The following is a 23,237-nucleotide window of genomic DNA, read 5'->3' on the forward strand; positions in this document are numbered from 1 at the left end:
GCAGCAGCAAAATCTTGTTTCTGATGAGAAAGAAGACTGTTCTTCAGAACTGCCTTTTCTTTTCCCAGAACGAAAAATCTACACTGCTCACCTCTCCACAGGGTCCCTCAGCATGACGATCAGTTTCGCGTCTGGCTGAAAGGCGTGGATGAAGTCCTGGGTCAGAAAGGGGGGCTCGCCATCCGTGCTGTTGTCGTAGAAGAACGTCCAGGCGTTGTTATCCCACATGGTGGAGGCGCTGGCCTCCCCTGGAAACGGAAAACGAGTGAGCAGTGCTGAGTTACGGGCTCCCACAGAGCGGCCTGAATTAGGGGCCAAACCTGGCTGTGATACCTTCTTAAATAGGCGTTAGCGGGTGAGCTGGTCTGCCACGCTGGCAGACGGGACTCCGGGAGAAGGAGGCTGATGACCACCCCCTCCCCTCTGTGACCTCCATCTGGAGATCGAGGTGACCCACGCAACACTGAGCACCCCTCTTCCTCCCAGCTCCCCTCTCCAGGATGTGCCAAAAAACCTCTACTAGCATCTGGCCTCCCAATTTCACGATGTTTAACTTGCTAACGGTGCATAGCCCTGTGGCATTTTAAGGGCCCACTGAGACTGTACTAGATGGTTCCCTTCAGAAAGTATCAGGGATGAAGGAGAAGTTCGGGGATCCGAACTTCTGGGTTAATCATTTTGCTCCTTGAAATTGCTGTGGCGGCCTTTTTCACTGATCATTTACTTTTCTCCCTCTCAATGACAGTTATTGCTTCCGGCATTGTTTTTATCCTCATTTCTCATTAGGAAACTGCACGCAATCTGCATCAATCTTCCCTTGAAATCACAAGGGTCGGTCCCAGTGCACATTCTAAGACCAAACGAGAGGAAGGCTTTGCGGGAAGGCTCATGCGACCTCGGTCCTGCGTGCCCATCCACCCCGTCACCCTGCACACAGGTGGCATTCACTCAGTGCTGACTGCGTGAGCAGGAAGCTGGTTCTAGCCCCTGTTTGATCACAGTCTGTGTGAATGAAGCATGATAACGTTAAACACACATTCTAGGACAGGGGAAAGGACAAGACACAGACATTTCAACATTTCTATCTCAGATAACTGAACCAATTCCCTGACTTTTTTTTTTCAGGACCATCTTCAGAGACTTAGAAAGAAAACAAATCAATCAATTAATTATACCCTCGATTTCCCAACACTTTACATGGGATTGTATGATACATCTCCAAGTCACTTATTCAGTGAAAATCTGAGCCAAAAGACTAAGTCTCTTTGATCAGTGATGAGCACATCACGTCATGCAGAGTGTTAGCAGGGCCCAATTTATTCTGCTGGATGTGCAATCATGTCCAGGTGAGCATTACTATTCTGATCTTCATTTCTATTTTTTTTAAGAGATAATACCACAGAATACAGAAAAAACAAGTCAATCAGAAGTCCTTTGAAAATTCTACTCACAATGAATAAGGGAATATTAGGACAAGGGAAGTATCTAAAACTTAGTTGGCACAAATTCTGTCAGTCCCATAAATGAACTGGTTCTATGCTTGTCCATCCACCCATCCATCTATCCATCCGTCCTTCATTCATCCATCATCCATCCAGGCAGAAAGCTCTGATTTGGTGTCTAATATGTGCCCGGCACTATGCTTGGCACTGGGGATAGATGCAGGAAACAAGACAGACCCTTCCCTCTCGAACCTCATAATCTAGGGGAAGATCAATAATTCAATAAACAATCAGAGCCCCACGTGAGCACTTTGACAGGGCAGAGCCGGGTGGCCATGAGAGCAGAGGCAGGGGCCTTTCTCTGCACTGGGGAAAGGTTCTCTGGCCTTTCCCCAGCCCAAAGAACCCAGCCACTTGAGTCCTTCATGACTCCAGCCATTAGCCCAGACCATTGAGAAAAGGCCCTCTCTGACCCATCAGCCAAGATGAAAAAAGACCAGTATGCTTCTACCAAGGATCTAACGAAAGAACTGAAGCAGAGTTCAATCACATTTCAGGGCTGGGAAGAGCCCAGAACTGATCTGGCCCAACAAGCCCATTTTACAGATGAGCAGACTGAGTTCACGAACACAAAGACCGATGTGTCACATGGCACAGAGCTGGCTGGTGGCGCGATCAGAGCTGGATGCCAGCTTTCCATCTACCGTAAAATTCAATAAACTCTGCTTCAAGTGAACATCAGAGCTGTAGATATATTCCTTAGTTTTCATTTCTAAATCCAGAAGTAAATAAAATTAGGAAACCAAACTGAAGCCTTCCTTTTTCATTCATTATCTTAGGCTCTATTTCTGGACCCTAGGATGCATATTTTTAGCTCTTTCCTAAGAACATGAGATTTTCCCAGAGGCATATGGTATGGGAGTCACAGTCAAATATTAATTAAGATTTGTAATTTGAGGTGTTAGAACTCAAGGCTGCAAGAAAACAGCTAGTAGCCAGTTCACACTGGGTGAGAGGGTGTGATCTCAACTGGCTCCTAGGACCCGATTTCTTTGAGTTAAAAATAAATAAATAAATTGGGGCTTAGGCGTGTAAGCCTGTCCCCCTGGATATGGGAGTCAAGTAAACATCCATCTTTCAAATGGTTGATTCCAATTCCTTTTAGTCACTAATAGAGTCACCGAATTTAGAGAATCAAAACATAACAGATTTAGGAGAATAAAAAAATAGATCACTGCCTCAGGTAATCAATTTAAGCAAAATATGTGATTCAATTTCTCCCTTTCAGAGGTGTAAGTGGATAAATGTCTTCTCCTAAGCTGAATCCAATAGAGTGAATAGATATGTTTTTTATAAAACACTCTTGTGAATTTTTTTAAATGACTATTAATCAAACCACCTCATTTTGAATGTCTACAGGCATCAGCTTGACAAGGCCTAAGCTTTTTCAACAGCAGTTAGTCACCCACGATGCAACAGGGCGGCGTCTGTTTCAGGAGAGGCCACCTCCGTCTTTGCAGGGTCCCAGCGGCCAGGGAGTACAAAAGCCACAAGAATTAAACTGATGACTAACTGGTTCATTTTACATTCATGATTCCCCAACCAAACGTACTCAGGTGGGTGTATCATGAAAAGAAATCAAGCGTGCAAGCTTAATTCAAGTAAACGCAAAGAAATGGCAACTTTTCCAAAAAGCCAGTTCCGGTGTGCTTGAGTCTCCACAGAACTAGAGTCTACTAAACATTTCTGCTTTATTGAAGTTGCACGAGCACTATGAACCTTTTACACGGGGGTGAGAGTGATGGCTAGCGGGGAAGTGCATGCACGGCAGCTGCCAGCAGCCATCCTGCAAATGCTCGCAGGTGCAGTGAAGCCCGGCCTGGCCCGGGGCAGAAGCAGGGGGGCCCTCGCGGGAGTTACACGGACGCCATACCGATAATGATTCTATTCATCTTGCTCTGTTCCTTGGCAGAGCTGGCCTGCAGTCCTTGATGAATCTGGTGTGCAGCCAGGTCAAAGAGGTCCAGATAATCTTCCACGGGATAGCGGTCCCGCAGACCATCTCTCAGGCGGACGATTCCTACAAGAACCAGGAAGCAGGAGTTAGGACAAAGCTGCCACGGCTGGGCTGATGGCTTCTGGGGAGTGACCACAGGGGATGGAAAGGTCCAAGGGCCCAGCTGCAGCAGCCAAGGCTCAGCCCGAGGAGCTGCAAGAGAGGGAGGGGCGTCTGTGAATGGGCCATGATCCTTTAACTCACGTGCACTTCGAGGGGTGGAATGCACCACCATTAAGCTGCACGGTAGCCACTGAAAGGCTGGCAGGCCTGTTCAAGAACTAGAATAGAGTCTACTCGGAGGGACAGAGAGTTTGGGGCCGGTTAACACGTGCACCAGGTGAGGCCCCCCCAGGGGCGGGGCAGCAGCGGTGTCAGGATACACACACTGGATCAAAAGAAAAGGCAGCCCATCGGAGGGGCGGCATCCTTTGAAGCTCAGATGAGCCTTCTACACCAGGGCCGAACAGCATCTTCCTGAGGTTCTATTCCATCAAGCAGTCTGTCCACCTGTCCAAACAATAAGGGGAATCGACGGTCCCCGGACGGACACCTGGGTTATTCTGGCATCAGCCACATGCAGCCTAAATTCTGCCCTTGCCTCTGAAGTGGGTACATTTCACTTGAAAATGTACTGACAACACACTGCCCTAAACCACAGCCACCAAGGTTAATGGAAAGTGGAGAGAGAGCATCCAGGGGCAAAACAGCAAGAGGTTCAAGGTGACACTGGAGCCCAGACTCCAGAGGCCCACATGCCCCTGTGCCTCTCTCTCCTCTGCCAGTGGGAACCTGGTTTGCACGGGGGAAAATGGTGAGCTGCGTAGGGGAGGCCGCTCTTCAGACGAGTAGAGAAACCCTGGCTCCCACAGCTGCCGCCGCCAAGCACAAAAGACACATGTACGCTTCTGTTCACTCCAGGAGGAACAGCAAAGGAATTAAGTCAAACGTTTGTCGGGAAACACATTAAGAGTTGGTCTCAACTTAGGCTGTACTACGGAAAACGTTCAAAATTCCCTTCCAAGCAACCTAGGTCCTTTGCACGGAAACCACCCTCGACGGCTTCCCGAACTTTGGCGTTTGTCATCCCTTACCTCCAGTGACCAAACATCTCCTGGCATAAGGGAAAAGGTTAAGGAGAGGAAACAGTGACCCAAGGGCGGATGGGTGGCTCGAGCAGAAGGCAGCCTGCATGCCAACCCCGCGGGAAAGGGGTGGGGTGCTGTGAGCAGGGTCTCCCAGAATTATCTCCCTGGGGCTTTCATTCTGACCCTGCGAAGCCGAAGGGTCAGGTCAGAGAAAAGAAGCCCGAAGCAGCTTAATGACAGGCTCAGGGCCCTGGGATGAACCGGCAGGAAGCGGAAGCCCCGCTCATGCAGCCGTCTTTCTCTCTCCTGCCACCTCCGGGGGTGGGCATGTGGGTGCCGGGCTCCAGCAGGAACAGCACGGAGCTGGGAGCTGGATGCACAGCCCCCGACAGACGTCCACGCGGCCAGCACTCACCACTCCCGGGTGCTGCGTGTGCCCTTCCGAACAAGAAGAGCTGCTGATCCTGACCCCTCGCCCTAGCCCTCCCCACCGCCAGGGCTGCATACATGCTCACCGGGTGGTCGGGAGCTGGGTGCTCGGTCCTGCTGGAGGTCTGCGTGGGGATCCCTAAACCAGAGAATTGTCAGATCTCTGCATCTTGGCATGTTTTCTCATCTCCCCGCCCTGCATCCCTCCTGGGGCCTTGCACAGCCCTGCTCGGGTGAGTCTCAGGGCTCCCGCGCCAACCCTGACCATGACCCCGAACCTGACGGTGACCCCTGATCCCGCCCCCGACGTGCGTGTAAGGAGCGACTGGATGAAGAGGCAGATGCACTGGGCTTGGTGAGAGACCCCCACGTGCACCGTCACCACGGGGACCGGGGACCGCGCTGGCACGCACCGAAGCGCTTCCGGGTCCACCAGTGCGGCTCCTTGATGGCGGAGAACTTCACTTCCGGGTGCAGCCGCAGGCGGTCGTAGAGGTCGGTGGTGCCGCACTTGGGCTGCCCGATGATGTAGAAGTGCGGCAGGCAGCGGAGGCGGAAGTGCTTGCCGTGCGCGTGGGACAGGTGGCCCCAGAAGGCCTTGCGCAGGGCGTCGAAGGTGGAGCGGAAGCGCTTGGAGTAGAGCACGTAGGAGTTGGTCAGATAGGGGTCGGTGGTGTTCCTCCCCGTGAACTCCTCGTACCAACAGGGGCTCTTACTGTTGGGGAGGAATTTGTGCGGGATGACTGAAAACATCTGCGGTCAAAAAGACAAAAAGGGGGAGAGACGCACCGAGGGGAAAACATTAGCACAAGCACATTCTGTCCACAGTATGATCCTGTCCTGAGACTTATTCCAGCGTTCACATTGGAACTATTATTGGCTGATGACTAAATACTAAAACAAAGCAAAACTTGGTAAACAGCCAATGACCATGCATTTCCTTAACCCCAAATAAAAATAAAATTTGGAGAGAATGAAAATAAAAGTTCAATCAAACTCCATTCTACCATGATTTACCTTGCACACACACACGCACACACACACGGCAATCTAACTAAACTAAAGAGTTGGAACTTTTGACTATGTAGCTGGATATTTAAATGGCCGTTAGAGGCAAACACTGTGATTAGGACAGACTAGAAACAAGATGACGGTAATCTACAAAAGCAACTTTAACTGCCAGGGCCACATTTCAAGCAAAAAGTCCCGGAAAGGAATTATTAGGAGGGGCGTCCTTCAACATTGCTTGCTGCGCCATTCAGTACAGAATTCCCTTCTCTGGGCTAACTGCGTGGACACGGACCTCCCAGTGAGCTCTCATCCATAAGGCTGTCAAATTACCATTGCTACACTTGAGAAAGTTTTGGTCATTTTCTTCCCAAAGGTGGTGACAGGAAAGGAAGCAGCAATTTTTTAAAAATCAGTCCACAGAAATGAGTACCAGGCTACTCACGTGCAATTCCTGCTTCTTGAGATCTTCCACGTCTGGGAGCTGTCTGGTTGTGAACTCAATCCTGGCTGTGATGCTGCTGATAATTAATTTAATGCTTGGATCGTCCTTCACGTACGAAATATTATTTACAGAGGGTTGGTGATGATGCTCTTTTGTGTCACTCGGATTTTCACCATCCATCAAGCTGGGATTGCTGGGGAGGGCTCCGTAATGGAAAGGTGATGAGATCAGAAGCTCTTGGTGGACCCCAGAAAGGATGTAAGAAGCCATCACCAACGTCATTATTATCAATCCAAATACGAGGCTGCATCGCTTCCCCTTCTTGAAGCGCAAAAACCCACTCCAGCTCTCATTCCCTTCAGCCCTCACTTCGAGAACGGCAAGCAAGTTCATCTGCTTACCGTCCACTCGAAACACAATTTTGTTTTCTCCTTTGCACATGGGGCACTCCTGGCGACTGTGATGGGGGCCTCCTCGGCAGCTGACCTGCTGTGTGTGTGCTTCGTCGGGCAACAGCTGGATGCAGCAGTTCATGCAGTGCCTCATCGTAATGCCCTTGGGCTGCTGGCCCGCCGAGCCATGGGCGAGTCCCCAGGGAGTCCGGATGCCTGCAAGTCGTGCTGGAAAACTTCAAGGACGTCTCGTGATCACATACAATGGTTGAAAGACACAAGCAACAGAAACAAATATAAAAATGATCAGGCGCTAAAACACCAGAGAATGAGGAAGCGTGTTCTTTGGTTCGACTCCGAAAGACAACACGAATGATCTCCAATTGTCATGGTCTGTAAGAGCCATTGCAATCCTGGAAAAAGCCACAAGGTCGGGAGCAATTCTTCCTGTCCTTCAGGTTTTTCCCATGGCACCAAATGAAGTGGAGGAGTTCTCACTGGAGAACATGGGAACACCCAAGGGATTAGAAGATCTCATGGCCTCAATGAAGGATGGACTGGCGCACCACCCACACAGAGTCCATGAAGATTTCTTCTTTTACAGCCTGTGTTCCTTTGAAATGTTTCCTCTTCAAAACCTTTAAGATGTCAGATTGCCTAAACAACAGAGAAAAGAGGTTGTATTACATTATGTGATGATAGCAATAACCCTGGGACCATCTTCCAAGGAGAGACGTTCATGCTTCTTTTCCACTTCTCAATTTTGGCCAAGCTGACTGGGTCACAAGCAAGTTAATCATATAGGATATATGAAAATCATATAGGATAAAGGGAGAGGTTTCGGGTCTTTGGTGCTTGGCTTTGGAGTTCAGTCTCTGCCTCCAAATGTGGCCCCAACACCAGCGCCACCAGCACCATATTAAACACCTCCTACTTTACACAACCCACATATTCTGTTATGCCTTTGCCTTGACACATCTAAGTGACTGGATCCCCCTGTCCCAGGACTTGCAGTCATTCTCAGATTCATGCACAGTCAGACTATGAATTTGAGGGATGAATTGAAATATCAGTGCTGTTAAGTCAACAAAAAATCCAAGAAGGAGGATGTTTAGGGTGGGAGCAGGCAGAGAAAATGGTTTTTACTCTCCCAGTAGCACCAATAGTCTCTTAACCTAGAGCTAACATTTATTACTAGCTTAGGACGCAAAAGTTAATGAAAATTTAGAAACACTGAAATGATTTTCTCCTTCAGTAGAATGTATCATATTAAAAAATTTTTTTGACTTTAAGTAATTAAGCAATTAAATCCAACGTGCAGTATTCCCCTGAGCAACAGAACACTTTAGACCCTAAAACAATTTTTCACTTTCATCATCCTGGGGAAAACATGACTCTTCAAAATCCATTAACAGAATCCTGCGGTTATAAAATGTATTGTTGCCCAAATGACACCTCTTTGTGGATGTTGTAAAAAGAGCGAAGAAGGAGACCTACTTAGTTTGCAGCAGTGGTATAACAATGCTAACCAGCTAGCTATGTGACCTTGAGCCAGCCACATAACCCCTCTGAGCTCTGGTTTCCTCACCAGTCAAATTAGGATAAAAAGTACCTCCCTTTCAAGTGTGTAACAAGTAGTATATCAGCTAATGCACGTGAAGACTTTGCATAATGCCTACACATATTGAGCATCCCATAAAAGGTAGATAATAATAGCATCATCAATGACTATTACTCTTATTTTTTAATTGTCAATGAATGCCAAGAACATCTGAAGTGAATCAAGGATGGGTAATCCCATCCCGTTATTTTTCCTTAGCACCTCAGAATCACCCAGGGGTGGCAGACTCACCTCCAATTCTGCATACACACACCCCTCCAACAATCCTAGAGAAGGTGATATTAACTTACCCTGCGTTAAGCCCCCTCTCCCGTTGGCTGAAAGGCTGAACAATCAGAACTCACCAGCAGAAATATTCCCTCCCCTTGGACCAAAAGGCCCATGTTTTGTCAAAACACAATGACCAAAAAATAGCCAAGCAGTTTCCTAAAACATCTTCCACAAAATGTCCTGCGTGTTGTCCATAGGTCAGTGCTTAAATTACCTGGAGAAAAGGTGAGATGGACCAAACTACACAGACTTCTTTAGAGTAGGATTTTTCACAGGAGAAGAATATAATACACAACGTTTCCAAAACATAACTGGCCAAAGAACTCTCACTACTGTCTCAAGGAAGCAGTTTGAGGAATGCTAGCGAGCAAAGGCTGAGATACGGGTCAGAGCAGTTCTGAGAAGTGCAGAGGAGCAGGGGCTGTGGGAGGGTTCGGCTGGAACCAGGCCAGTGCCTCGGGCCGCCACCCACTCATCCCAGAGAGCAGTGGGAGGACGTGCCGGGAACCTCAAGGCTCAAACCTCTGCCCCCAACTTGTTCAACCACCCCTGACCCATCACTGGGTACAAACAATTCTCCCCAACAGGAGAAACAACAGGGCAAGCTCCCCTACTTGGAAACCCACTCACTAGGCCAAGAAAACATTTTTCACACGCCAAAAACAAGGCCACATGGGGTTAAAATAAGGCTCCAACCAGCATCGCAGCGGGGAGCCGGTCGCACCCTTCTGTCTCTCTGGCTACAGGAGGCCTAATTCAATTTTTTTCCAAACATGGTCTTTGAAGCTCCAAGACAAGAATGTACAAAATCTGGACCCAACAGGATGGGCAAAACATTCCTCAACAAGAACAAAGGTTTCCTTTGACAAGCAAAATAAACAAATAGACCTGAGTAGGCAGAGACGCGGACTGTCTCAACCGAGAGGCCTGGGACGTGGTGAGCCAGAGGATTTGTCCCCTGGGCAGGCTGCACCCTCCAGCCAGACCTCCCACTCCACGTCTCACTTTTTTTTTTTTAACATCTTTATTGGAGTATAATTGCTTTACAATGGTGTGTTTCTGCTTTATAACAAAGTGAATCAGTTATACATATACATATGTTCCCATATCTCTTGCCTCTTGCGTCTCCCTCCCTCCCACCCTCCCTATCCCACCCCTCTAGGTGGTCACAAAGCACTGAACTGATCTCCCTGTGCTATGCGGCTGCTTCCCACTAGCTATCTATTTTACGTTTGGTAGTGTATACATGTCCATGCCTCTCTCCCGCTTTGTCACAGCTTACCCTTCTCCCTCCCCATATCCTCAAGTCCATTCTCTAGTAGGTCTGTGTCTTTATTCCTTTCTTACCCCTAGGTTCTTCGTCTCACTTTTTAAATGTAAAACGGGGAGCAGAGAACTGGGGAGACAATTCCAGATGCCTTAAGGGCTTCAAAGAAACACTCTCCTCTAATTCATTCATTCCTCCCTTCTGTGATTCACCAGATCCCTTCTGAAGGTAGATTGTGCACTGGGCACTGCCCGAGATGCAAGTCCAGGTGTGGAGGCCTGAAACCAGCATGCGATGGGGGCTGTGATGTCATAAAAAATGCGTATTCGGTCTTTGTCCCCTGTTCCTGGCGCAGAGCTTCTAAAACGCTTGGAACTTCCTGAGTGATAGGGGTGACAGGGACAACACCTTTTGTTATTCATAACAAGCCCCTTTCAACCACACCTCAGTTTATGCTTGTGAGGTGACTATTGCTGGGGCCCCCAGAGAGCTTCAGGATGGGGCTGGTAGCCAGAAAGACCAAACCTTGATTAGAAGCTTGGAACTTTCAGCCCTGCCTCTCCAGCCTCCAGGAAAGGGAGAAGGGCTAGAGATTGAGTTAATCACCAATGGCCAAAGATTTAATCACTCGTGCCTACACAATGGAACCTCCATAAAACCCCCTAAAAGACAGGATTCCGAGAGCTTTCTAGTTGGTGAGCTCATGGCAGTGCTGGGCGGGTGGTGCAGCCAGAGGGGGCGTGTAAGGTCCAAGACCCTCCCCGCAGACTGCCCCGTGTGTCTCCTCCATCTGGCTGTTCTTGTATTATCTCCTTTGTAATAGTCAGTAAGGCACTCTCCTGAGTTCTGTGCATCATTTTGGCAAATTATGGAACCTGAGGAGGGGGCTGTGGGAACCTCTGAATTTGCAACCAATTAGGACAGAAGTGTAGGTAGCCTGGGGACCCAAGACTTGTGACTGTGGCCTGAAGTGGGGGCAGTCTCAGAGGACTGAGCCCTTGACCCGTGAAGTCTGTGCTAATTCCAGGGAGTTACTGTAAGAATTCAACTGAATTGTAGGACACCAGCTGGTGTCTTAAGAGTTGGAGATTTTGCTGGTGTGGGAAAAAACCCCGGGGGTGCTCTCTTGGAGGAAAAAAATGTAAAACTATCTTACACTTACAAATTCCATCAAAACATATGGCCAGCGTATAGCATGTCAAATACTTGATTGAAAACAACAGCCAAGGCTTCCCTGGTGGCGCGGTGGTTGAGAATCCGCCTGCCAATGCAGGAGATGCGGGTTCGAGCCCTGGTCTGGGAAGATCCCACATGCCGCAGAGCAACTAAGCCCATGCACCACAACTACTGAGCCTGTGCTCTTAGAGCCCGTGAGCCACAACGACTAAAGCCCGCACGCCTAGAGACCGTGCTCCGCAACAAGAGAAGCCACTGCAATGAGAAGCCCGCGCTCCGCAGCAAGGACCCGACACAGCCAAGAATAAAAAATAAATAAATAAATTTATTAAATAAATAAGTAAATATAAAAACAACAGCCATATAACCAGGTGAATACATTGCTGTGAGCCTTTGTAAGTGCAGGACCTGGAGCTTGGAGGCTTCCAGGCCACCCTTGTCAGCCTCGACAGCAATGGTGCCAGAGTGACCATGACAGGGAGGGCTTTTCTCCACCAGGAGTTAGGGGCTGCAGGGCAACAGACAATAAAAAGTCACAAATGAATAACACCATCTCAGATGCTAATAAAGGGTAGGAGGAAAATATAAAGGGAGAAAACAAGGAAACCCTTGAACAGGAGCTCTCAATGCCGCACCAGGGCCGGATAATTCTTTGTTGTCAGGGGCTGTTCTGTACACTGTAGGATGTGTAGCGGCATCCCTGGCCTCCAACCCCTGGGAGAGCTGATGCCTTAGAGGAAGGGGAGATAGAGTAGAGAGGATGGCCAGGGAAGACCTAACTCAGGAGGGGACCTCGGAATGATGAGAAGGAAGCCAGCTACGTGGAGATCAGGGAAGTAAAGACCCCATGAAGAAGAGAAGCTGGAGATCAAAGCCCATGGGGACCGCCAGGAGAGCAGACCGCTGGGCTATGCGGCAGGTGCGGGCGGGGGAAACGGATGGGAGAAAAGGCAGGGGCAAGACTCTGGAAGGCTGGGTCAGGGCTAGGATTTGTCCAAACACAAAGAGTATTTGTATTTGCCCAAATTCATAGATGCACACTATGTATGGTTTCAAAAAGATCTTTAAAATAAATATAACTATGAACATAACTCGGTGAAGAAAAATGAAATTCACGTGACTGGACTGAAGGGAAAATGGATTGCTGCTTTCTTCCTGGATTGGCCTTTTCCACATACCACCAATTATCCCAAGAACAGTCATTCCGAAACCTAACACCCAGGTTATTCTTTCTTAAGAAATAAGCAATGGATATCACTGCACTTCACCTGTCTGGAATGTCCACGTTTTGGTGCCAGTGGACTCAGATGAGAGAGGACCCTTGGCGCTCCCATTCAGGTATTAAACCAGAGTTCTCAGGTATACATTTCAGTGAGATTGCTCCCCAGCCTGGGCTCAGCACTGTGCCCTGTGCATGCAGGCTGTAATTGTGGGAACCTAGTACCACCGTAAGAGATCACATAACTGGTCCCAAAATAGAAAGCGTTCAATTACCCAGCCCTGGCTAGGATGGCCCCTATTAACCTAGGCACCCCGAGCATCATTAGCAAGCCGTTTATAACAAAGCTGTAATCGAGAGACCCAGATATACCACTTCAGATTAAGTAATTGAATGCCCCCTCAGTGTAAGATCGATAAAGGGCATCCAATTTCACCCCAGGAAAAACTTATTAAATTATTGTAGCTCGAAGCTGATATGGCAGAAGAAAGATGTACAAAACTTCCAAAGAAATCTGGATGAATTTAAATAAATAGCTTCATTTAGGTGGAACATTTACATCTGCCCTCTGGGAGTAGAGAGGAAAAAAATAGCTAATTACATTATTTTAGTTTAATGTTTTAAAGGAAAAAAATTGATGGGTCTTAATTAACCTTTACTAAAACACAAAGCCTTTTTCTCATCAGTATGTCTAACTGCTGACACTTCTCTTTGGGCTATGCATATGGAAATTAAGTTTTTTTCAAGGAATATTAATCAACAAGTGACAAAAGGAACATCTTTCACATTTAGAGTTTGTCACTGGGACTAAGACGAAAGCTAACAAGACTGGAGGGTTCTGGACAAACAACAGATGATCAGCTTCAGTCTCATACCTGGATTTTATGCCTTTGACCACATCACAGTCAGTGAACAGAATAAGGCTACATTCCTCAATTAACACTCATTGGCCGACAGCACAGTGGGAAGAATACAGCCAGCAGTCACGTGGGCCAGGATGCTAAAGTTGTGTCCACCTAGTGACTGCAGACAAGTCCCTTAAGTGATCTGGGCCTCTGTATTCTCAAAAGTCCTTGACGATAGTAACAGATCACATACAGCGCTGGAGCCTGGGTGCTCACGCAGGGTTACCCGGCTTTGACCTTGAGCAAGTCTACTAAACCTCTCTCCTCCCGTTTCCTTGGATGGAAACTGGGAATAACCTTAGGGTCTATATCATAGCACTGCTGTGAGCATTACATGAAACAATTCACGTCAAGTGCATAGAAGTGTCTGGCTCACAGTAAGTGCTAAATAAATGTTAGCTATTATTATATATACATAGTCCTGGCCCACAATAAGTATTGGATAAGTAGCAGTTTATTACTATTCATGGCAGATTGCATTTTGGTTCCAGTTTCTTATCTCTCCCTATATTTACCACCTTCACCACATAAATGACATTGCAGTTCCTCCGATCAAAGGAGTGGAATACATTTCTCCAGCCTTTGGCTTGGGTTTGGAAACTGCTTTGGCCAACAGAATGAGGCAGCAGTGATAGCAGGCCAGTCCCAAGCCCAGGCCTTAAGAGGGGTCGAGTGTGTCCGCCTACCCTCTGCACCTTTACCCTCGCTGTGGGAAGAACACGGCAGCTTGGCCAGGAGGATGAGAGACACATGGACCAGAGCCGCCTGGCTGAGCCCAACCTGGAACAGCCAATACCCTACTGACCCCCAGCCAATCTCTACAGACATATGAGAAATAATAAACGGTTTCTGTTTTAAGTCACCGAGTCTTGTTTTGTTATGTGAGAAATGTTAACCGAAGTAAGATCCCAGGAAGAGGGCTGGGGTTGGCGGTGTGAACACAGCCTGAAGGGGGCTAGTGCACCACGGCTGGCCGGGAGGGAGTCCGGGGAAAAGTCTGGACCTGCCTAAGAGGCAAGAGACCACTGTTTCGGGGTGCGTGAGGAGAGGGGATTCAGAGCACCGCCTAAACGAGCTCCAGAGACGGGCGCGAGCCGCGGCTATCAGCGTGGACCCAGAGACGGGCAGGAGACGCTAAGGCTGCTGCTGCCGCCACCAAGAAGCCTGTGTGCGAGCACAGGTCACTATCCACACCCCCCTCCCATAAGCCTGTGCAGCCCGCCACTGCCAGGGTCCCGGGACCGAGGGACAACTTCCCCGGGAGAACTCACGGCGCGCCTCAGGCTGGTGCAGGCCCTCCCCGCACTCCGTACCCCTCCCTCCCCCTGGCCTGCATGAGCCAGAGCCCCCTAATCAGCTGCTCCTTTAACCCTGTCTGGTCTGGGCGGGGGAACAGACGCCCTCAGGCGACCTCCACGCAGAGGCGAAGTCAAATCCAAAGCTGAACCCCAGGAGCTGTGCGAACAAAGAAGAGAAAGGGGAATCTCTCCCAGCAGCCTCAGGAGCAGCGATTAAATCCCCACAATCAACTTGATGCACCTGCATCTGTGGAATACACGAATAGACAACGAATCATCCCAAACTTGAGGCGGTGGACTTTGGGAGCAACTGCAGACTTGGGGTTTACTTTCTGCACCTAATTTGTTTCTGGTTTTACGTCTGTCTTAGTTTAGTGTTTAGAGTTTACTATCATTGGTAGATTTGTTTATTGATTTGGTTGCCCTCTTCCTTATTTTTATATATAGATATAGATTTTTTTCTTCCTTTTCTCTTTTTGTGAGTGTGTATGTGTTTGCTTCTTTGTGTGATTTTGTCTGTATAGCTTTTTTTTTGAATATAGTTTTTAGCACTTGTTATCATTGGTGGATTTGTTTTTTGGTTTGGTTGCTGTCTTCTTTCTTTCTTTTTCTTTTTTTATTTCTTTTCAATTTTTTTCTTTTTAATAATTTTTAAAATTTTTAATTTTAATAACTTTATTTTCTCTTCCTTCCTTCCTTCCCTTCTTTCTTTTTTTTCTCCCTTTTCTTCTGAGCCGTGTGGCTGACAGGGTCTTGGTGCCCCAGCCAGGTGTCAGGCCTCTGCCTCTGACGTGGGAGAGCCGAGTTCAGGATATTGGTCGACCAGAGACCTCCCGGCTCCACATAATATCAAATGGCGAAACCTCTCCCAGAGATCTACATCTCAACACTAAGACCCAGCTCCACTCAATGACCAGCAAGCTACAGTGCTGGACACCCCATGTCAAATAACTAGCAAGACAGGAACACAACCCCACCCATTAGCAGAGAGGCTGCCTAAATTCATAATGAGGTCACAGACACCCCAAAACACACCACCGAATGCGGTCTTGCCCACCAAAAAGACAAGATACAGCCTCATCCACCAGAACACAGGCACCAGTCCCCTCCACCAGGAAGCCTACATAACCTACTGAACCAACCTTACTCACTGGGGGCAGACACCGAAAACAATGGGAACTACGAACCTGCAGCCTGCAAAAAGGAGACTCCAAACTTAGTAAGTTAAGCAAAATGAGAAGACAGAGAAATACACAGCAGATGAAGGAGCAAGGTAAAAACCCACAGATCAAGCAAATGAAGAGGAAATAGGCAGTCTACCTGAAAAAGAATTCAGAGTAATGACAGTAAAGATGATCCAGAATCTTGGAAATAGAATAGAGAAAATACAAGAAATGTTTAACAAGGACCTAGAAGAACTAAAGGGCAAACAAACAATGATGAACAACACAATAAATGAAATTAAAAATCCTCTAGGAGGAATCAATAGCAGAATAACTGAGGCAGAAGAACAGATAAGTGACCTGGAAGATAAAATAATGGAAATAACTACCACAGAGCAGAATAAAGAGAAAAGAATGAAAAGAATCGAGGACAGTCTCAGAGACCACTGGGACAACGTTAAACACACCAACATTAGAATTATACGGGTCGCAGAAGAAGAAGGGGGGAAAAAAAGGGACTGAGAAAATATTTGAAGAGCTTATAGTTGAAAACTTCCCTAATCCCTAATATGGGAAAGGAAATAGTCAATAAAGTCCAGGAAGTGCAGAGTCCCATACAGGATAAATCCAAGGAGAAACATGCCAAGACACATATTAATCAAACTATCAAAAATTAAATACAAAGAAAAAATATTAAAAGCAGCAAGGGAACAACAACAAATAACATACAAGGGAATCCCCATAAGGTTAACAGCTGATCTTTCAGCAGAAACTCTGCAAGCCAGAAGGGAGGGTCAGGACACATTTAAAGTGATGAAAGGGAAAAACCTATAACCAAGATTACTCTACCCAGCAAGGATCTCATTCAGATTCAATGGAGAAATTAAAACCTTTACAGACAAGCAAAAGCTAAGAGAATTCAGCACCACCAAACCAGGTTTACAACAAATGCTAAAGGAACTTCTCTAGGCAGGAAACACAAAAGAAGGAAAAGACCTACAATAACAAACACAAAACAATTCATAAAATGGTAATAGGAAATACATATCGATAACTACCTTAAATGTAAATGGATCAAATGCTCCAACAAAAAGATATACACTGGCTGAATGGATACAAAAATAAGACCCATATATATGCTGTCTACAAGAGACCCACTTCAGACCCAGGGACACATACAGACTGAAAGCAAGAGGATGGAAAAAGATATTCCATGCAAATGGAAATCAAAAGAAAGCTGGAGTAGCAATTCTCATATCAGACAAAATAGACTTTAAAATAAAGACTATTACAAGAGACAAAAGAAGGACACTACATAATGATCAAGGGATCAATCCAAGAAGAAGATATAACAATTGTAAATATTTATGCACCCAACATAGGAGCACCTCAATACATAAGGCAAATGCTAACAACCATAAAAGGGAAATCGACAGTAACATAATCATAGTAGGGGACTTTAACACTCCACTTTCACCAATGCACAGATCATCCAAAATGAAAATAAATAAGGCAACACAAGCTTTAAATGATACATTAAACAAGATGGACTTAATTGATATTTATAGGACATTCCATCCAAAAAAAACAGAATATACTTTCTTCTCAACTGCTCATGCAACATTCTCCAGGATAGACCTTGGATAGATAGATAGATCTTGGGTCACAAATCAAGCCTTGGTAAATTTAAGAAAATTGAAATCATATCAAGTATCTTTTCCAACCACAACGCTATGAGACTACATATCAATTACAGGAAAAATGTGGAAAATACAAACACATGGAGGCTAAACAATATGCTACTAAATAACTGAGAGACCACTGAAGAAATCAAAGAGGAAATCAAAAAATACCTAAAAACAAATGACAATGAAAACATGACAACCCAAAACCTATGGGATGCAGCAAAAGCAGTTCTAAGAGGGAAGTTTATAGCAATACAATCCTACCTCAAGAAACAAGAAAGATCACAAATAAACAACCTAAACTTACACCTAAAGCAATTAGAGAAAGAAGAACAAAAAAACCCAAAGTTAGCAGAAGGAAGAAATCATAAAGATCAGATCAGAAATAAATGAAAAAGAAATGAAGGAAACAATAGCAATGATCAATAAAACTAAAAGCTGGTTCTTTGAGAACATAAACAAAATTGATAAACCATTAGCCAGACTCATCAAGAAAAAAAGGGAGAAGACTCAAATCAACAGAACTAGGAAAGGAACAGGAGAAGTAACAGCTTCAGCTGACACTGAAGAAATACAAAGGATCATAAGAGATTACTACAAGCAACTATATGTCAATAAAATAGACAACCTGGAAGAAATGGACACATTCTTAGAAAAGCACAGCCTTTCAAGACTGGACCAGGAAGAAATAGAAAATATAAACAGACCAATCACAAGCACTGAAATTGAAACTGTGATTAAAAATCTTCCAACAAACAAAAGCCCAGGGCCAGATGGCTTCACAGGTGAATTCTATCAAACATTTAGAGAAGAGCTAAACCTATCCTTCTCAAACTCTTCCAAAATATAGCAGAGGGAAGAATACTCCCAAACTCATTCTATGAGGCCACCATCACCCTGATACCAAAACCAGACAAAGATGTCACAAAGAAAGAACACTATAGGCCAAGATCACTGATGAACAAAATCCTCGACAAAATACTAGTAAACAGAATCCAACAGCACATTAAAAGGATCATACACCATGATCAAGTGGGGTTTATCCCAGGAATGCAAGGATTCTTCAATATATGCAAATCAATCAATGTGATACACCATATTAACACACTGAAGGAGAAAAACCATATAATCATCTCAATAGATGCAGAGAAAGCTTTCGACAAAATTCAACACCCATTTATGATAAAAAAAAAACTCTCCAGAAAGTAGACAGAGAGGGAACTTACCTCAACATAATAAAGGCCATATATGACAAACGCACAGCCAACATCGTTCTCAATGGTGAAAAACTGAAACCATTTCCTCTAAGATCAGGAACAAGACAAGGTTGTCCACTCTCACCACTATTATTCAACATAGTTTGGGAAGTTTTAGCAACAGCAATCAGAGAAGAAAAAGAAATAAAAGGAATCCAAATCAGAAAAGAAGAAGTAAAGCTGTCACTGTTTGCAGATGACATGATACCATACCTAGAGAATCCTAAAGATGCTACCAGAAAACTACTAGAGCTAATCAATGAATTTGGTAAAGTAGCAGGATACAAAATTAATGCACAGAAATCTCTTGCATTCCTATACACAACAACAAAAAATCTGAAAGAGAAATTAAGGAAACACTCTCATTTACCACTGCAACAAAAAGAATAAAATACCTAGGAATAAACCTACCTAAGGAGACAAAAGACCTATATGCAGAAAACTATAAGACACTGATGAAAGAAATTAAAGTTGATACAAATAGATGGAGAAATATACGATGTTCCTGGATTTGAAGAATCAATATTGTGAAAATGACTATACTACCCAAAGCAATCTACAGATTCAGTGCAATCCCTATCAAACTACCAATGGCATTTTTCACAGAACTAGAACAAAAAATTTCACAGTTTGTATGGAAACACAAAAGACCTCGAATAGCCAAAGCAATCTTGAGAAAGAAAAACAGAGCCGGAGGAATCAGGCTCCTGGACTTCAGACTATACTACAAAGCTACAGTAATCAAGACAGTATGGTACTGGGACAAAAACAGAAATATAGATCAATGGAACAGGACAGAAAGCCCAGAGATAAGCCCACGCACATATGGTCACCTCATCTTTGATAAAGGAGGCGAGAATATACAATGGAGAAAAGACAGCCTCTTCAATAAGTTGTGCTGGGAAAACCAGACAGTTACATGTAAAAGAATGAAATTAGAACACTCCCTAACACGATACACAAAAATAAACTCAAACTGGATTAAAGACCTAAATGTAAGGCCAGACACTATAAAACTCTTAGAGGAGAACATAGGCAGAACACTGTTATCACATAAATCACAGCAAGATCCTTTTTGACCCTCCTCCTAGAGAAATGGAAATAAAAATGAAAATAAACAAATGGGACCTAATGAAACCTAAAAGCTTTTGCAAAGCAAAGGAAAACATAAACAAGACAAAAAGACAACCCTCAGAATCGGAGAAAATATTTGCAAATGAAGCAACTGACAAAGGATTAATCTCTAAAATATATAAGCAGCTCATGCAGCTCAATATCAAAAAAACAAACAACCCAATCCAAAAAGGGGCAGAAGACCTAAATAGACATTTCTCCAAAGAAGATATACAGATGGCCAACAAACACACGAAAGAATGCTCAACATCACTAATCATTAGAGAAATGCAAATCAAAACTACAAAGAGGTATCACCTCACACCAGTCAGAATGGCCATCATCAAAAAATCTACAAACAACAAATGCTGGAGAGGGTGTGGAGAAAAGGGAACCCTCTTGCACTGTTGGTGGGAATGTAAATTGATACAGCCACTATGGAGAACAGTATGGAGGTTCCTTAAAAAACTAAAAATAGAACTGAACTACCATACGACACAGCAATCCCACTACTGGGCATATACCCTGAGAAAACCATAATTCAAAAAGAGTCATGTACCACAACGTTCACTGCAGCTCTATTTACAATAGCCAGGACATGGAAGCAACCTAAGTGTCCATCGACAGATGAATGGGTAAAGAAGATGTGGCACGTATATACAATGGAATATTACTCAGCCATAAAAAGAAATGAAATTGAGTTATTTGTAGTGAGGTGGATGGACCTAGAGACTGTCATACAGAGTGAAGTTAAGTCAGAAAGAGAAAAACAAATACCATGTGCTAACACATATATATGGAATCTAAAAAAAAAAAAAGGTTCTCATGAACCTAGGGGCAGGACAGGAATAAAGACACAGAGGTAGAGAATGGACTTGAGGACATGGGGAGGGGGAGGGTAAGCTGGGAGACAAAGTGAGAGAGTGGCATGGACATATATACACTACCAAATGTAAAATAGATAGCTAGTAGGAAGCAGCCGCATAGCACAGGGAGATCAGCTCTGTGCTTTTTGACCACCTAGAGGGGAGGGATAGGGAGGGAGGGAGGGAGACGCAAGAGGGAGGGGCTACGGGGATATATGCATATGTATAGCTGATTCACTTTGTTATACAGCAGAAACTAACACACCATTGTAAAGCAATTATACTCTAATTAAGATGTTAAAAAAAACCTTACTAAAAAAAAGAAAAGAAAAAAATGTAGGGAGATTTGGTTCATCTTTAAGATGTTACTGGATAATATAGGACTGATAGTGGGTGGTTATTTTCTGTTCCTATTAAGGGAAGAACAAGTGTAAATAAGCTTTATTATCAACCAAAATGATTAAATTTAAAAGAATCGCTTAACTCAAAAAAAAAAAGTTAACTGATACACTCTTCTACAGGTTACAAACAATAGATGTTACTAAATTAAGCTGGTATAATTATACATTTAAGAGTTCCAAAAAGTGTCTTTATCTGAGTAAAGTGAGCAATTCAGGTCAAAGCAATTCATCCAAAGACCCAGTGAATCAACTGAACCAATGCTGTGGCCTTGAAGGATGCTTTGGCTAACACCAGAAGCAGATATGCCAAAATAAAGCTGGAAACCCAGATGGCAGCTGTTCCCAAACCAAGACAAAACCACCCAAATGTCACACATCAGGTTATTTTCTGGCAAAATGTGTATTTACAAGGACCACAGCTGTTATGTTTTAGTTATCAGATGACTGACCACATTTTCCCCAGTCCCCGATGAAGAACCTTCCTCCCTGCCTATTTTTAGAGTCACTATAATTTCCTCCTTGCTCCTCTCCTTGAGCAAGCCCTTCCTGCATCCTGTGCTCATGCTTTCCTTGCCAGATTTCGTCTTTCCTGATGACTAAGACACCTTCTGCCTGCTTTGTCTAAAACAGGGATTCTCAAACTGTGACCTGCAGGATCTTCCTGGCTCACTCAAAATGTGTGTCATACAAAACACAGGCAGTTTTTTAAAGTTCTTTTAAAAAGATACTTGACATTAAGTTCATCATCAACATTTTATTTGTGAGTCATGACCACTTCACATGTTTTACAGTCTAGAAGACACATTCTAAACTCTTATTTCATTACATAAAATATATCTTTAAGAAACAGGCATTTTCTCTGAGACCAATTCTCCACAAATCTGCAGCCAGCTCCTCCTCTGCATCTGGCCTAGGGAACCAAATGATTTGCAACTCGGTAGAAAGTTGGGATGTAGCAAAAACGTTCTCTGGGCAGTCATAACAAAGCCTTACAGGAGTCAGACTGCCAAAGGTCTCAGGCAGACTTGCATTTCAATTCGACTCAAGTCTGTGCCAGCTTTATGATCTCAGGTAACTAACTTCACCATTCTGTGACTTTACTTCCTCATCTGTAAAATGGGAATAAAACTATCTCCTCCCAGCATGGATGTGAAGAGGAAATGAGAAAATATACAGAAAAATGCTTAACCCGGCACCTAGCACACACCAAGCCACAATAAATGATACGTATCCTTTGTATTATTATAGGAGAGGCCCTCAGGCCTTCATTCCAGGCTACCTGCTTTCAGTGTATATATAGTTCTAGCATAGATGTCTCATTTTCCTGTCTGCAACTAATCTGAAGTAATGAGTGAAACAAAGGCAGGTGGCAGCTACAGGCAGGCACACAGATGCAGGAATAACAGCGAAGTTTTATAGTAGAAACAAGATGTTAAAAAGCAGAGCTGACTGGGATCATTCAGGTGCCTCAATAACCAGGGTGGGGAGCCCTGGAGAGCCTGGGACAGCTGTGGGTGTACCCTGGGAAAAGCTTACCCCCCTCTCAGTGATCATCTGTCTCCAACAAGGCAGCGCGCCACGGGGTGTGGCCCCTGAACTGAGATTCCCAAGCGTGGTCCCCATCCAGACCTGACATTCACCTGGCTGGTAACCCTGGACAAGTCACTGCATCTCTGAACCTGTACCTTGTATGTAAAATATGGAGTCGGGACTACCTCTTTCAGCCCTAACACTCCTGAGTGGATGATTTGCAATTAACTGCTCCCTAATAAAAACCCAGTAGCATCATCTATGATGTCTTCCGGCTGCTAAGAAGCCAACAATTTTGCAGCCAGCACTGAAAAGCGGGCGCAGTACTTGCCTTATGCTAGGCAAAAAAGCTGGACAATTAACCCCCAAACACACAGTGCACTCTCCTTATTAGTAGCCCACACCGGTGAGCACACGTTTATCAAGCACCCACGGTGTGCAGGGCACTGTGTTTGTTGAAGCTACAAATATGAAAAATGCACAACCCAGGTCCTCTGCTAACATCCCATCTAACTCCAGAACAAGGGCTCCGAAGGCTCCAGAAAAAAGCCCACACTCAGAATCATAGATCCCTTCCAAGGGCAGCCCCAAAGCCCACCAGCCCCTG

At 45.1% G+C, this 23,237-nt stretch overlaps 1 protein-coding gene across 8 annotated transcripts in view; it reads right to left on the reverse strand.

Moving 5' to 3' along the window:
* Positions 1 to 23,237, reverse strand: part of CHST15 (carbohydrate sulfotransferase 15) — a 100,467-nt gene that overhangs the window by 41,439 nt on the left and 35,791 nt on the right. For all 8 annotated transcript variants that reach the window (XR_003433954.1, XM_027112869.1, XM_027112867.1 and 5 more), the window contains 4 exons: positions 6,469 to 7,517; positions 5,429 to 5,768; positions 3,376 to 3,522; positions 92 to 248 (listed from right to left, as the gene is read on the reverse strand). Coding sequence is in view for 7 of the 8 variants with exons in the window: in XM_027112869.1 (XP_026968670.1) it covers positions 92 to 248; positions 3,376 to 3,522; positions 5,429 to 5,768; positions 6,469 to 7,014 (1,190 nt within the window). In the remaining variant the exon portion in view is untranslated. The remainder of the gene's footprint in view (positions 1 to 91; positions 249 to 3,375; positions 3,523 to 5,428; positions 5,769 to 6,468; positions 7,518 to 23,237) is intronic.

Source organism: Aethalodelphis obliquidens, unplaced genomic scaffold (genome assembly GCF_003676395.1).
Source record: "Aethalodelphis obliquidens isolate GAN/ISIS:26980383/991018 unplaced genomic scaffold, ASM367639v1 scaffold11, whole genome shotgun sequence".
Classification (NCBI taxonomy): Eukaryota; Metazoa; Chordata; class Mammalia; order Artiodactyla; family Delphinidae; genus Aethalodelphis; species Aethalodelphis obliquidens.